We start from the raw sequence: 15,828 nt of genomic DNA on the forward strand, positions 1-15,828 counted from the left end.
GAGGCGGAGCTTGCAGTGAGCCCAGATGGCGCCACTGCACTCCAGCCTGGGCGACAGAGGGAGACTCCATCTCAAAACAAAACAAAAACAAAATCCTTTCCCTCCCTGCAAATTGTGAGTTTACCCTATTGAACTCCCAAAGCTGAAAGTGCTGAATATACTCCCACCAGAGCACTTCTGGAACGGAGACAGGGTCTCCATTTTTTGGAGATAGAGTCTTGCTCTGTTGCCCAGGCTGGAGTACAGTGGCATGATCATAGCTCAGGGCAGCCCCAACCTCCTAGGCTGAAGCAATTCTCTTGCCTCAGCCTCCTGAGTAGCTGGGACTACATATGCATGTCATCAGGCCTGGCTAATTCTTTTAATTTTTTTTTTTTTTTCTTTTTGTAGAGATGGGATCTCACTATGTTACCCAGGTTAGTCTCGAACTCCTGGTTTCAAGTCCATTGGGCTTACTTATTTATTACATTCCAGAAGTACTGTGGTGGGGGGATAGTCAGCACAATTAGCTTTGGGAATCAATAGAATAAACTCACAATTTGCCGAGGGAGGGAATTTTTTTTTTTTTTTTTTTTGGAGGCGGAGTCTCGCTCTGTCGCCCGGACTGGAGTGCAGTGGCCGGATCTCAGCTCACTGCAAGCTCCGTTCTCCAGGTTTACGCCATTCCATGCCTCAGCTCCCGAGTAGCTGGGACTAACAGCGCCGCAACCTCGCCGGCTAGTTTTTGTATTTTTTTTTTTAGTAGAGACGGGGTTTCACCGTGTTCGCCAGGATGGTCTCGATCTCCTGACCTCGTGATCCGCCGTCTCGGCACCCAAAGTGCTGGGATTACAGGCTGAGCCACCGCGCCCGGCCAGGGAGGGAATTTTTGAACTGGTCTTTGACAGATGCATAGGAGTTTGCTGGATGGAGTAGCAGCTTCAGGCCCAATGCACAGCTTCTGAGAGATCCCCATGTTAAAAGTCTATTCTCAAAGGTAGGAAGGTGGTGGAAAAGCCTAGAAATTTTTGTTTGGAGTACTGACAACAGATAGGGAGCCGAAATTCTTGTCTGGTCCCTTTGGTAGGTGGAGAAACGGGTTCAAAGAGATTTGAAAGTTTACACCGTTTAAATTGTTAACTTCTTCATTTTGAGAGCCAGATGAAAAACCTGGGCCCTTCTCCCTGGGAAATACATCTTTGCCCAATGTTTTGTCAACATATGTAGGGGCCTCTGATCTCAGCCTAGTTAACAATCCAGGTTTCAAGAGCCAGGTGAGTTTCCAACGATTCTCCTTGCTCAAGGGAGGGGGCGGCAGCTTGGGAGGCCGTGGGAGGGCCGCCCAGGTGAGTCCTGGGACCTCTCTGCCCACGTTGTCGTCCAGGCCCCCCACAAATCAGAGCCCCACCTCCATCTCAATCTCGATCCGAAAACGCAGCCCCCTCAGCCCCTACTAGGCGCCCCCAGCCAGAGCCCCCCGTCCGCCCTCCCATCCCTCCAGCCCATCGGAGTTTTCATCGGAGCCAGGCCCTTCCCCGAGCCGCAGCCTCCTCCCCGCCCGGATCGCAGCCCCCCCGTCCCCGCCCGGGAGCTACGAGGTGCAAACGCGCCCTCCTCCAACTCCTCCCGCCCCCAACTCCCCTCGAGTGGCAGCTCTGGGCTGAGAACGCGGCGGGGTCGGCCTCTCGGCTTCGCGTTCCCGCCCCGGGTCCCCGGCGCCGCAGGAGCCCGCCCTGCAGCGCTGAGTCCCTCGCGTCCGTCTGCCGTGCCCGCCTCCACGCGCGCCGCCTCGCAGGTAGGTGAAGGCGCGGGGCCCCCGGCTGGGCGAGATCGCTGGCCCCGAAGGGTGGGGAAGGCGGGGGCGGGGGGCCGGCAGCGGGAGGCGGAGAGGATTCCTTTGTTCGCAGCCCCGGGCCCAGCCCCCTCCCCTCTCCGCCTTCTAGTGGCGCCCGCCGCAGTGGGGAGTGGGGGCGCGGGGACCCAGCGGGAGGGGCTCGGCCGGGGCGCGGGGCCCCTGACCCCACAGGTGAGGGCGGAGCCAAGCGTGGTCGCGGCCGGGGGCTCTGCCAGGTGGAGCACACGCCCGCGGGCTCCCGGGGCGCCCTCTCCCCGTCGGCGGAGCTTGGGATCCCTCGCTCCTTGGCCCTCAGCCTCCACACCCCGCGCTGGGCGCGCCTTCTCTGCTCATTCATTCCACAGACTCCAGGGTGTGGCTCGCAGAAGCAGCGGTGTGTAGGGGGGACCAAGGCAAATCAAGCCAGAGACTCCCCACCCCACCTAACTCCCCCACCCCACCTAACTCCCCCACCCCACCCGAGGCAGGGGGCTGGGGCGGAGGGAGTGGGGGAGGAGGGTTTGCAGGCCCCGAGGCTGCTACGAGTCCACAGATCCTCAGAGTGTGGACTGACCCGGACAACAGAGGAGCGAAAAGAGGGCGCCCCTCCCCAGCCAGCCAACCCTCCAACGTTGACAGGGGTCTCTCCCTTCTCCGGGGCCTTTGGACAACCCGGTTGGCCCAGAGAGGGGCGTGGCCAAGGCCACACAGCGGGCCCCTCGCCCATTCTCCACCTAGGCCCAGTTTCTTTCCTATCTAGAACCTGAATGGAACAGGAAGGCCACTTGGTCTGGCTTCTTACCCTCAAGTATTTTGCCTCCACCCTCCAAACGGTCATCTCCTGTCCCGGTCTTCTTCCTCCCGTCCTTCATGACCCAGGAAAGACCCAGTCACGGGGGGGGGAGGGGGCAGGAGCGAGTTCCGTTCCTGATCTTCTCACCCTCCTTCTCCTCTTCCTGGGCTTAAGCTCAGGCTTAACCCCTCACACATGGTGTGATGGCCTTAGTTTGCTCATCTGTGAAATGGGCACAGAAGCGGTTCCTTCCCTGCTGGGCACAGGGGTACTCTCTGCATTGGGAAGTTCCAGCCCCTGCCTGGGCCCCCTGCCCGGAATGAGGGACAGTGGTGTGGTTGCCCGAGGCAGCCCTGAGGCCCATGGGGAACCCAGGGAGGCATCCAGCCCTGACAGTCAGAGGAGGCTTCCTGGAGGAGGTGTGATGTTAGAGAAGGGTCTTGGGGCTGAGGGTGCACAGCTGAGGCAAGACAGGCGTGGGACATGGAGGGGAGGGGACACAGGTGGGGCCAGGCGTTGCAGGAGTGGGGGTATCTGTGTCACTGAGTGACAGTGGGGTGGTTGCCTCCCACGACTTACCACCTTTCTCACACCTTGGACGCTCTCCTGGCTCCACCTTCCCAGCCAAACTTTAGGAATCTCTCAATGCCCCCCACCTCCCATGACATCAGCCTCCCATTCCTCTCCTATCTCTCCCATCTGGACAGCCCCCAGCCTCCTGACACCCTGTTTTTGCTGGGGACCCTGCTTCCCTTCCCCTCTCCACCTAACATGCATTTCTGACTTTGCTCCTCCCATTCAAAGCTTTTCAAGGGCTCTTCATTGTCCTTGACAAATGAGCAAAAGCTCCATGACACGGCTACGCCCACTCCTGCAACGCCTGGCCCCACCTGGCCCCACCTGGCCCTCTCTCCCCTCCTCTCCATGTTTTGCCTTGGCTGTGCACCTTCAGCCCCAAGACCCTTCTTTAACATCACACCTCCTCCAGGAAGCCTCCTCTGACTGTTCACTGCTTCCCCGTTGGGGCCGGATGCCCCCTTGGGCTCCCAGAGGCCCCAGGGCTGCCCCATTTGGCAACCACCCTGCCCTCATCGTTGTATTGGGTCTCCCATGGCCAAGGTGAGGGGCTCTTCTAGGGCTGACTCTGCTTCCTCTCCGCAGCCTCCAGGGGACACGCCATGACTCTGGAGGGTCTGTGTTTGGCAAGGGGCCCCCTGGCCCGGCTCCTGCTGGCCTGGTCGGCCCTGTTGTGCATGGCAGGTGGCCAAGGCCGCTGGGATGGGGCCTTGGAGGCTGCAGGTCCTGGACGCGTACGGAGGCGGGGCAGCCCAGGCATCTTGCAGGGGTGCGTGGTACCTGGGATGCTGGGATACCCCTTCGGTGTGGATTGGGCTGTCCTGGGGCCAGCGGAATGCCCGGGGGATGTCTATCCGGGCAGGGGCTCACCAGACCCATCTCGCTGTCCCTGAAGGCCGAACGTGTGCGGCTCCCGGTTCCACGCTTACTGCTGTCCAGGCTGGAGGACATTCCCTGGCAGGAGCCAGTGTGTCGTACGTGAGTGCTGCTGCCTTCTGGAGGTGGGGGGCACAGGACAGGGACACTCTTACCTGCCTGCAGGTCCAGCTCTGTTTACACAGGGACTTAGCCAGGGGCCTCTGGCTGAACCACAGGAATGGCCCTTGCATCTGTCCTCAGGGTTCCAGGCCAACCTGCCATGTTCATTTCCTTTGCCCTACAACCTCTTTGTGTCTGTCTGTCTCTCTGGTTCCCTTTCTTTGTCTCTGCCTCTCCCTGTTCATCTCTGCTCGTGTCTCTCTCTGTTGGTTTGTTTTCTTTATTATTATTATTTTTAGAGATGGGGGTCTCTGTGTTGCTCAGGCTGGTCTCAAACTCTGGCCTCAAGCGATCCTCCCATCTCAGCCTCCCAAAGTACTAGGATTCCAGGTGTGAGCCACTGCACCTGGTCTCTCTCTGTTGGTTACTGTCTATCTATCTGATTTTCTCTCTCTCTCTCTCTTTCTGTCTGTCTCTCTCTGGCCTCACCCTCTCTTTCTGTCTCTGTCTCTGTCTCTGGAATCTGACTCCACTTCCCAGGAGACACCCAAACACAGTATCTATAACCCCAGCACCTCTAGCTCTGTCCTCACAGCTCGGCAGCTCTGGCCCAAAGAAAGTTCTCTCCTGATGGCTGTGGCAGAATCACCAACCCACAGCCTGGGTCGTAACACCTGCCCAGCCCAGCCTGAGAGTGAGGGGGATGTCCCATGAAAAGAGGGGTGGGGTGCGCTATGAGCAGAGCCGGGGATGCAGATGACCAGCAGCGTCCACCGAGGTGTTCTGGCCAGCCCGGACACTGATGGAGCAGGCATGGCCCAGTCTCAGTCCTGGTCTTGACTGCTACCTGCTGCACCCATCCAGCCATCTGTAGGCGTGCCTGCGGTGAGGGCTTCTGCTCACAGCCCAACCTGTGCACCTGTGCGGATGGGACGCTGGCTCCCAGCTGCAGGGTGAGCCGAGGTGAGCGGGAAGTGGTCTCTTGGGGGAGGGAGAAGGTCACAGGGTTCCGGTTACCACCAGGAGCCCAGGAAGGACAGTAGCGGGGCTGAGCATGCTTAGTCCGGCAGCCTTCCTGGGAGGAAATCTCGGGGCCTGTCTCCACCTTACTATGCACCCCACCTTCCTGTCCCCAGGGTCAGGGTGCAGTGTGAGCTGTATGAATGGGGGCACCTGCCGGGGGGCATCCTGTCTGTGTCAGAAGGGCTACACAGGCACCGTGTGTGGGCAGCGTGAGTATCCCCTTGGGACTCCCCTCCTTGCACACTTGGGACTGCCAACCCAGAGCATTGGTCTCTGCTGCCAGCTGCCCACTGCCCAGGGGGTCCTTATTTCTGGACTGGAGATTGCAGGGGACATTTATTGTCACAGTCTTTTTTTCTTCTTCTTCTTTTTTTTTTTTTTTTGATACAGAGTCTCGCTCTGTCGCCCAGGCTGGAGTGCAGTGGCATGATCTTGGCTCACTGCAAGCTCCGCCTCCTGGGCTCATGCCATTCTCCTGCCTCAGCCTCCCAAGTAGCTGGGACTACAGGCAACCGCCACCACGCCCAGCTAATTTTGTTTTTGTATTTTTAGTAGAGATGGGGTTTCACCCTGTTAGCCATGATGGTCTCGATCTCCTGACCTCGTGATCTGCCCACCTTGGCCTCCCAAAGTGCTGGGATTACAGGCGTGAGCCACCGCACCCGGCCTTTTTTTTTTTTTTTTGAGATGGAGTCTCGCTCTGTTGCCCAGGCTGGTGTGCAGTGGCACCACCTCAGCTCACTTCAACCTTTGCCTCCCAGGTTCGAGCAATTCTCCTGTGTCAGCCTCCCGAGTAGCTGGGATTACAAGCACTCACCACCACGTCAGGCTAATTTTTGTATTTTTAGTAGAGACAGGGTTTGACTATATTGGACAGGCTGGTCTTGAACCCCTGACCTCAGGTGATCCACCTGCCTTGGCCCCCCAAAGTGCTCAGATTACAGGCGTGAGCCACTGAGCCCGGCCTCAGTCTTATCATTCAACCTGGGCCAGATCCTGGGGATTCCTGGGTGAAGAGGGGTTTACTGTGAACCCCAGCTCTCTCTGCTGCCGGGGGACCTCCGGCCATCACCCTTTCTCCCTCCACAGCCATCTGTGACGGCGGCTGCCACAATGGGGGTCGCTGCATTGGGCCCAACCGCTGCACCTGTGTGTACGGCTTCATGGGACCTCAGTGTGAGAGAGGTACCAAGCACGCAGGGGTGGGAGGCAGACAGGGGACTTGATGGAGGAAAGGGGGTTTCCTGGAAGCCCCTGAGACATGGCCAGGCCTTGAGAGGCCCCAGCTGGCCTCCTTCTTGCAGTTGGGGCACTCTGAGGACATTTCTTTCATTTGCTTATCTGTTCTCCAAAATATCTGCTATTCACTGGCTCTGAGCGACAGCCTGTGTTGGAGTCTGGTAGGAAAGAGAGAGGATGTGCCGGTCTGAGGTGTAGGGAGAAGAAACTGCAAGCAGAAGATTCTTATCTGGGGGTTTCAAGGCTAAGACAAGGGTTGGGGCAGCCTGGGAGCACATGAAGGACAGAGAAACCATCTGCTCCACGGAAGGGAGTCAGGGAGGGCTTCCTGGAGGGGACCCCTCAGCTGGATCTGGTAGGGTGGATTAGACCTCATGAGATGGGCAAACCCCCTCTTTATTGCACTCTAATTCTTTTTTTTTTTTCCTTTTCTTCTTTTTTTTTTTTTTTTTTGAGACCGAGTCTCGCTCTGTTGCCCGGGCTGGAGTGCAGTGGCACGATCTCGGCTCACTGCAATCTCTGCCTCCCGGGTTCATGCCATTCTCCTGCCTCAGCCTCCAGAGTAGCTGGGATTACAGGCGCCCGCCACCTCGCCCAGCTAGTTTTTTGTATTTTTTTTTTAGTAGAGACGGGGTTTCACCGTGTTAGCCAGGATGGTCTCGATCTCCTGACCTCGTGATCCGCCCGTCTCGGCCTCCCAAAGTGCTGGGATTACAGGCTTGAGCCACCGCGCCCGGCCCTTTTTTTTTTTTTGAGACAAAGTTTTGCTATGTCACCCAGGCTGGAGTACAGTGGCACGATCTTGGCTCACTGCAACCTCTGCCTTCCGCCTCCCAGGTTCAAGCGATTCTCCTGCCTCAGCCTCCTGAGTAGCTGGGATTACAGGCATGCATCCCCACGCTCAGCTAATTTTCGTAATTTTAGTAGAGACGAGGTTTTGCCATGTTGGCCAGGCTGGCCTCGAACTCCTGGCCTCAAGTGATCTGCCTGTCTTGGCCTCCCAAAATGCTGGGATTACAGGAATGAGCCACCACACCCAGTCACCCTAACTCTTAAAAATGATCCCATTTTTAAGAGGGCTAAAATGGATGGGGTCCCCTGCTGAGCGGCTGTTACCAAAATTAAGAGGGTGGACGTACCAGGAGTTTGAGACCAGCCTGGGCAACGTAGTGAGACTCCCCTCTCTACAAAAAGTAAAAAATTAGCCTAGCGTGGTAGTGCATATCTGTAGTCTCAGGCTGAAGTGGGAGGATTGTATGAGCTCAGGAGTTTGAGGCTGCAGTGAGCCGTGGTGGTGCCACTGCATTCCAGCCTGGGTGACAGAACCAGACCCTATCTCTCTTAAAAAAAAAAAAAAAAAGAAAGAAAGAAAGAAAGAAAAAAAGAAAAAGAAAGAAAGAAAAGAGGCCAGGCACTGTGGCTCATGCCTGCAATTCCAGCATTTTGGGAGGCCGAGGCGGTCAGATCACTCGAGGCCAGGAGTTTGAGACCAGCCATGGCCAACATGGCAAAAGCCATCTCTACTAAAAAAAAAAAAAAAAAAAAAAAAAAAATTAGCTGGGTGTGGCAGCACGTGCCTGTAGTCCCAGCTGCTTGGAAGGCTGAGGCATGATAATTTTTTGAACCTGGGAGGCAGTGAGCCAAGATCGCACCATTGAGCTCCAGCCTGGAAGACAGAGCGAGACCTGTCTCAAAAAAAAAAAAAAAAAAAAAAAGAAAAGAAAAGAAAGAAAAAAGGAGAATGGACACAGTGATACCTTTCTTGTGAGCAGTGAGGTGTGGCAGGGACAGGGAGAGAAGAGGGAGGGAATCAAGATGAACCCCAGGCCTGGTCTGAAAATTGGGGGGAAGCTAGTGGCGCACCCCAGCAGGGAGGAGGAAGACTGAGCTCTGTGTTGGCTGGGGGACTTGCAAGTTGTCTGGGAAGCAGCTGGACACTTAGGCCTGGGGCTGAGACGGCGGCGGGAGCTGCTCCGTCCATGGGGACTGAAGCCCAGGGTTCAGCTGAGGATCCCCGCTAGAGAAAGCAGCACCAGCAGAGACAGCTACATGGGCATTTAAGCACGGACAGAAAAAACAGAGCCCACAGGGGGCTGAGAAAGAGAAAGAGAACAGGAGTGGGTGGTGTCAGGGACGTCCAGGCTCGTGAGATTTTCAGATGCAGGAGGCATCTGAGTGCCTGGCATGGCGTTTCAGCCCAGGAAGGCGAGGATAGGCAGGACCTGGGTACTAGAAGCTGGAGGGGCTGGGGAAGTGACCTGGGTTTGAGGGTGGGCTTCTGGAAACTGCAGAATTGGAACATGGGCTGTTGGAGGCAGGCCAAGCTCTGGGTGGCAGGAGAGTAAGGGGGAGGGGGAAGTGGGCCAGCTACCAGGAATTGCGTTTTGGCATCAGGACAGCCGGGGGGTAGGGGTCTCTGTGAAGCCCCTCCTCCTTATGGGGCCTGAGTTGGGGGTGACTTTGGCTTCTTCTCTTGGGAGGGGCTGCCCTTGTTTGAGAGCTAACTCCTTTATTGGAAACATCTGGAGAAGAGAGCCAAGAAGTCGCATCTGGGCTCATGTCCTGGGGTTGGGGGAACCAATGCGGTCACCTTGGGCTGGGCCTCATGGGCACTGGGGATGTGATGCTGGGGATCCAGAGAATTTAGGCAGATAACAGATCCTTCCCCAAATCTGGGCGATATGGCAGGGCCAGGCATATGCTCAAGTACTAGACATGCCTTTTAGCTGGGTGTCCGTGGGTCCCTGCCCAGGCCTGAAGGGAGGACAGGCCTGGGAAAGGAGTCCCATCAGTTCAGACAGGGTGTTCACACAGGCCCTGAGCTTTATGGGCTTGGAGATCCTAGTCTGTCTCTTGGAAGTTGGTCAGGAAATGCTTTGAAGAAAAAGGGTTTTGAAGGGTGAATAGGAGTTCGTTAGGTAGGGAAAGGGGAGGAAAGATATTCTATTTAGGAAGGGAGCAGCATAAGTAAAGCCTGGTCTGTGGGTGCAGGGGGCGCTGAGAAGGTGTTAGAGATGCAGAGATTGCTAGACAGGGGCAGTCCTCAGCCAGGTACCCACATCTGTCTGCCCTGCAGATTACCGGACGGGACCCTGCTTTGGCCAAGTGGGCCCCGAGGGGTGCCAGCATCAGCTGACAGGCCTCGCGTGCACCAAGGCGCTTTGCTGTGCCACTGTGGGCCGTGCCTGGGGCCTTCCATGTGAACTTTGCCCTGCACAGCCACACCCCTGCCGCCGAGGCTTCATCCCCAATATCCACACGGGAGCCTGCCAAGGTGAATAGTGGGGTCAGGGATGAGTGGGAGGCCTTGGCTGGCTTGGTTCTTCCCTCTGATGGGCCTCTCACTCCCTTGCTGGGCTTTGTCCTTGCAGATGTGGATGAGTGCCAGGCCGTGCCAGGCCTGTGCCAGGGAGGCAGCTGTGTCAACACGGTGGGCTCCTTCCATTGCCGCTGTCCAGTTGGACACCGGCTCGGTGACAGCAGTGTTGCATGTGAAGGTGGGTGACTGGAGGGGGACAACCTGGGAGCTCGCCTGTGACTCGCGTCTGGGGGGGCTCAGGCTCCCCTGCAGAAAGGCAGAGGGGTCAGGCTGGTGAGGTGCCCAGTTCTGACCTTGTCCCTGTCTATGTAGATGTGAATGAGTGTCTCCACGAGCCCGGCCTCTGCTCCAGGGGTGACTACACCAACACTGTCGGGAGCTACGTGTGCCCCTGTCCCCGAGGTTTTCCCTGCAGCCTGGATGACACCCACTGCCTCAGTGAACCGAGGGGCTGGAGGTGGAGAGAGCGGGTAGGAGAGAGACTACCTTGTTCAGCTCTCTATCTCTCTCTCTCTTTTTTTTTTTTTTTGAGACAGAGTCTTGCTCTGTTACCCAGGCTGGAGTGCAGTGGTGCAATCTCGGCTCACTGCAATTTCTGCCTCCCGGGTTCAAGAGATCTTCCTGCCTCAGCCTCCCAAGTAGCTGGGATTACAGGTGCCCGCCACCACGCCTGGCTAATTTTTGTATTTTTAGTAGAGATGGAGTTTCTCCATGTTGGCCAGGCTGGTCTTGAACTCCTGACCTCAAGTGACCCACCTGCCTTGGTCTCCCAAAGTGCTGGGACTACAGGCGTGAACCACTGCACCCGGCCCCACCATTTTTGAGATGGGGAAACAGGCCCAGAAAGGGGAGGTTTGCTTGAGTCCAGTCCACAAGTCCAGAACACACTCAACTCCCCAGACCCCCTGCCCGGGTGGCGGTCCCTTGGGCTGTGGCTCCCCCTGCAGGCCCACTCTTCAGCAACCCCCCAACACTTGACCTGGCCAAGCGGGACCCCACCCCCCACCCCACGCGCTCAGGCCTCTCACTCCTTCTTTTGCTGTCTTGATAAGCTGAGTGTCAGGTCCTAGAAGTTGCCTGTGGCCAATAGGGCTGGTCAGGAACATGAACGCTGGTGGTGGAGGATGGACAGCGTCCTGGTTTGGGGAGACAGGAGTGGGTGCTTGGAGGTTTTCCAGCATCACCCAGTCACCTCAGGTTAGGCCACTACCAGGCAGGGCTGAGAATATTGTGTTTGGAGTTCAGCCAGTATGCTGTGGCCAACTCTAGACTTTCTAGGTCTCCTCCACTGGGGGCCGTCACAGCTGGCATTCGGGGTAGCAGTGGACACATCCCCTGGACTGCGGGGTCCTCTGTCCACTGCTAAAGAGCAGACCCTGGATTTGACAAACCAGCCTCTGAACATAGGCTTTGGAATCAGTCCAGGGCTCCCACCCAGGGCAGCTCACAGACCCTGTGGGCAAGTGACTTAATCGCTCTGTGCCTCAGTTTCCCCATCTGTAAAATGGTAGATGATAGCAGTACCTAGCTCAGTGAAGAGTGAGGAAGATATCTTTTGGGGAGTCATTTGCAGAGGGCTGGTGCCTACAGGATACTTCATACACATTCATGGACAGCAGGTGAGGTTGAGGCTGTGACCACTTAGCTCACGATGTGTACTTACAGCAATGACGGGATCGTTTTTGATAAAATTCTTTTATTTTCTTGTTTTTAGACACAGTCTTGCTCTGTCCCCCAGGCTGAAGTGCAATGGCACGATCTCGGCTCACCGCAAACCTCCACCTCCTGGGTTCAAACGATTGCCCCAGCCTCCCCAGTAGCTGGGATTACAGGCACCCACCACCACGCCCAGCTAACTTTTGCATTTTTAGTAGAGACGGGGTTTCACCGTGTTGGCCAGGCTGGTCTCAAACTCCTGACCTCAGGTGATCCACCCGCCTCGGCCTCTCAAAGTGCTGGGATTACAGGCATGAGCCACCGCGCCTGAGCATTTTTGTTAAAATTCTTATATTCTGTCTCTCTTGCTTAAGGGGCCTGTTGGGCCCCCTGAGATTGGGAAATCGAGTTTCCCGTCCTCCTCCTGCTTTTGCAGCTGTGTGACTTTGGAGGCATCTGTTGACCTTTCCTCGTCTGGGCGGCCCAGCCCCCTCTGAGGGGCTATGATGAGACTGAGAACGAAAAACCCTGACTCCCACACACGTACCTGGGGGTCCCCAGGTGCACGGGGTGGGGACCAGAGAGGTGGAAACATTTGCGTGTTTTCCCAGCTTGGGGCAGGTCAGGGGCGGCTCTCAGTGGCCCTCCCAGCTCCTGGGAGGAGTTTTTTAAACTGTGGGCTACCGGCCAAGCTCTGTGCATTTTTAAGCCTAAAAATATGCTCTTTAAGCCAGAGCCTGAGAAATCCGATCGCTGCATAAAGCCATTGACCTTGAGGGCGCAGTGGGAAGTGGAAGAGTGTTGGTGGTTCTCATACCTGGGGACCCTGTCTGCCTCAGTCTCCCCGGGGGCTATGGCCATCAATCCACCCCTCGACTCCTTGGGGCCCCTTTCTGAAATTCACATTAGGTTTCTGCGTAATGCCTGAAGCCAGCAAGCAAAGACACACAGCCGCAGATCTCGGTGTCCCTGCCTGGTATCCCACTGGGGCAGTTCTTCCCCACCAATGGGTCTTCCTCAGTGTGGTTGGATGCCTGCAGCGACGGGGAGCTCACTACCTCTGTGTGATAACTTGGAAATCTTGGTGATAAGAGATGGCACTGAATGAGCATTGGCCGCATGTCAAACTTTTCTTTTTTATTTTTATTTATTTATTTATTTTTGAGACGGAATCTTGCTCTGTCGCCCAGTCTGGAGTGCAGTGGCACGATCTCAGCTCACTACAGCCTCTGCCTCCCGGGTTGAAGTGATTCTCCTGCCTCAGCCTCCCAAGTACAGGTGCGTGCCACCACACCTGGCTAATTTTTGTATTTTTAGTAGACACTGGGTTTCGTCATGTTGGCCAGCCTGTTCTTGAACTCCTGACCTCGTGATCCACCCGCCTCGGCCTCCCAAAGTGCCAAGATTACAGGTGTGAGCCACTGTGCCCGACCCTTTATATTTTTTGAGACAGAGTCTTGCTCTGTTGACCAGGCCAGAGTGCAGTGGCATGATCTCAGCTCACTGCAACCTCTGTCTCCTGGGTTCAATCAATTCATGATTCTCCTACCTCAGCCTCCCAAGTAGCTGGGATTACAAGTGCCTGCTACCACGCCTGGCTAGTTTTTGTATTTTTAGTAGACACGAGGTTTCGCCATGTTGGTTAGGCTGGTCTTGCACTCCTGACCCCAAGTGATCCACCCACCCCGGCCTCCCAAAGTTCTGGGATTCCAGGCATGAGCTACTGCATCTGGACTATGTCAGACTTTTCATCCAGATAATACTTTCCCCAGGTGAGGTGGATGCTCCAAGTGTCCCCATTTTATGGAGGGGAAACTCAGGCACAGAGCGGCAAACAGACCCGTCCTACAGGCAGTGCTGCTACAGCTGGAATTTGGATCCAGGTCTGGTCACTGATGTCCCGTGCTCATGGGCTCACTCTCTGATCTTTTACAGACCACCGGGCCGGCACCTGCTTCTCAGTGCTTTTCGGGGGCCGCTGTGCTGGAGACCTCACCGGCCACTACACTCGCAGGCAGTGCTGCTGCGACAAGGGCAGGTGCTGGGTGGCTGGCCTGGCCCCTGAGCTGTGTCCTCCTCGGGGCTCCAGTGAGTAAGAGCTGCAGCCTGCAGGGCTGCGGGGGAGGAGGGGACAGGGGAGGACCAAGGGCCTGGCCTCAACCCGGCTTCCTTGCAGATGAGTTCCAGCAACTGTGCGCCCAGGGGCTGCCGCTGCTACCCGGCCACCCTGGCCTCTTCCCTGGCCTCCTGGGCTTCGGATCCAATGGCATGGGCCCCCGTCTTGGGCCGGCACGATTCAACCCCCATGGCTCCGATGGGCGTGGAGTCCCCAGCCTGGGCCCTGGCAACTCTAATATTGGTGAGACTTGGGGCTTGGGAGGAACGTTCCAAGACTTGAAGGATGGTCCTGGATCTGGGGAGAGAGCTTTGAACAGGGGAGGGTGTCCAGGCCTCAGAGAGAGGGTTAGGGCTTTGGAGGGGGAACTCCTGGCCTGGCTGGTAGGGATGACAGTGCTGGTTGTGGATGCGGATGGAGGTAACTGGAGAATCTGGTCCTCAGAGTTAGAGTTTGGGCTGGAAACAGCGGCTCATGCCTGTAATCCCAGTACTTTGGGAGGCCGAGGTGGAAGGATTGCTTGAGGCCAGGAGTTTGAGACCAGCCTGGGCAACATAGCAAGACCCTGTCTCTACAGCAGATTTAAAATTAGCTAGGTGTGGTGATGTGCACCAGTCGTCCCCGCCACACTTAGGAGGATGAGGCCGGAGGATCGCTGGAGCCCAGGAACTGGAAGCTTCAGTGAGCTGTGATTGTGCCACTGCACTCCAGCCTGGGTGACAGAGTGAGACCCTTTCTCTGAAAAAAATAAATAAATAAGTCAGGGTTTGGGCTTTGGGTGGGAAGCTTGGGTCTGGTGTGGGGGTCTGAGATGAAGGATTTAGGCCTGGGTTGGGGTCTTGCCCCATAGTGAGGATTTGGGCCCAGAGTGTCCGGGCATCTCTGGGCCCAGGTTAGAGGGATCTAGGCCCCAGGTTGGAGGGATCTAAGGCTCCAGGTTGGAGGGATCTAGGCCCCAGGTTGGAGGGATCTAGGCCCCAGGGTGGAGGGATCTAGACCCCAGGGTGGAGGGATCTAGACCCCAGGGTGGAGGGATCTAGGCATCAGGTTGGAGGGATCTAGGTCCCAGGTTGGAGTTCTGAATCTAAGGCAGGTCTCTCCGGGTGAGAAGGGGCAGAATCTGAGCTGGGGCAGGGTGCCAACCTTAGAGGGGGTATCTGGGCCCAGAGAGGTGAAGCCCAGGCTCCAGACTGGGGCGGGGGCCAGCCACTGCTCAGATGCCCCTGCCGGCCCTACCCGTAGGCACTGCTACCCTGAACCAGACCATTGACATCTGCCGACACTTCACCAACCTGTGTCTGAATGGTCGCTGCCTGCCCACGCCTTCCAGCTACCGCTGCGAGTGTAACGTGGGCTACACCCAGGACGTGCGTGGCGAGTGCATCGGTGAGCCACAGCCAGGTGGGGAGGGTGGGTTCTCACTGCCCTGCTGGTGCTGGGGCTCAGGGTCCTCTCCCCTCAGATGTAGATGAATGCACCAGTAGCCCCTGCCACCACGGTGACTGCGTCAACATCCCTGGCACCTACCACTGCCGGTGCTACCTGGGCTTCCAGGCCACGCCCACCAAGCAGGCATGCGTGGGTACGGCTGTCCATCCGAGAGTGGGAGTGATGGTGGGGGTTCTGGCCCAGGCTTGGAGGGTGGGGGGCGCCTCTTGACTGCCCACCTGCCTTCCCCGCAGATGTGGACGAGTGCATTGTCAGTGGCGGCCTTTGTCACCTGGGCCACTGTGTCAACACAGAGGGCAGCTTCCAGTGTGTCTGCAATGCAGGCTTCGAGCTCAGCCCCGATGGCAAGAACTGTGTGGGTGAGTTGGGGGTGGGCGAGTGGGCAGGGGCTTCTGGGCCCCACTAGCTGCCTTTTATAGCCACCTCAAATCTTCACTCTGCCCCCAAACCCTCCTCCCTCCCTACGATGTCTTTTCTGCTCACCTCTGAACCCAGCAGCCCACCTTGGACCCTTCTTATCCCCCGACCACCCTGACTCTCCCCTTCATTTCCTCCTTCCTCAATTTATTCCATGAATCACAAAAAAGGACCTTTTGGGGCCAGCCTTGGTGGCTCATGCCTGTAATCCCAGCACTTTGCAAGGCTGAGGCAGGGGAATCTCTTGAGCTGAAAAGATTGAGGCTGCAGTGAGCTGTGCTCGTGCCCCTGCACTCCAGCCTGGCTGATAGAGCGAGACTCTATCTCCTAAAAAGAAAAAAAAAGATCACACCTGTAATCCCAGCACTTTGGGAGGCCGAGGTGGGTGGATCACCTGAAGTCAGAAGTTCGAGACGAGCCTGACCAACATAGTGAAACCCTGTCTCTAC

General features: G+C 56.9%; 1 protein-coding gene across 2 annotated transcripts in view; it reads left to right on the forward strand.

Moving 5' to 3' along the window:
* The first annotated feature begins 1,378 nt into the window (after positions 1-1,378).
* FBN3 (fibrillin 3) overlaps positions 1,379-15,828 on the forward strand; it is an 89,701-nt gene continuing 75,251 nt past the window's right edge. The window contains exons 1-13 of one of the 2 annotated variants that reach the window (XM_033197579.1): positions 1,379-1,774; positions 3,768-3,951; positions 4,078-4,160; positions 5,025-5,123; positions 5,297-5,392; positions 6,273-6,368; positions 9,499-9,696; positions 9,794-9,919; positions 13,333-13,485; positions 13,574-13,756; positions 14,756-14,899; positions 14,976-15,095; positions 15,196-15,321. In XM_033197579.1, the coding sequence (XP_033053470.1) occupies positions 3,785-3,951; positions 4,078-4,160; positions 5,025-5,123; positions 5,297-5,392; positions 6,273-6,368; positions 9,499-9,696; positions 9,794-9,919; positions 13,333-13,485; positions 13,574-13,756; positions 14,756-14,899; positions 14,976-15,095; positions 15,196-15,321 (1,591 nt within the window). In that variant the 5' untranslated portion in view covers positions 1,379-1,774; positions 3,768-3,784. Of the gene's footprint in view, positions 1,775-2,371; positions 2,489-3,767; positions 3,952-4,077; positions 4,161-5,024; positions 5,124-5,296; positions 5,393-6,272; positions 6,369-9,498; positions 9,697-9,793; positions 9,920-13,332; positions 13,486-13,573; positions 13,757-14,755; positions 14,900-14,975; positions 15,096-15,195; positions 15,322-15,828 lie in introns of those variants that run through there. The other variant, XM_033197580.1, reaches the window with a different exon arrangement.

The sequence above is a fragment of the Trachypithecus francoisi genome, unplaced genomic scaffold (assembly GCF_009764315.1).
Source record: "Trachypithecus francoisi isolate TF-2019V2 unplaced genomic scaffold, Tfra_2.0 Lachesis_group5, whole genome shotgun sequence".
Taxonomy (NCBI): domain Eukaryota; kingdom Metazoa; phylum Chordata; class Mammalia; order Primates; family Cercopithecidae; genus Trachypithecus; species Trachypithecus francoisi.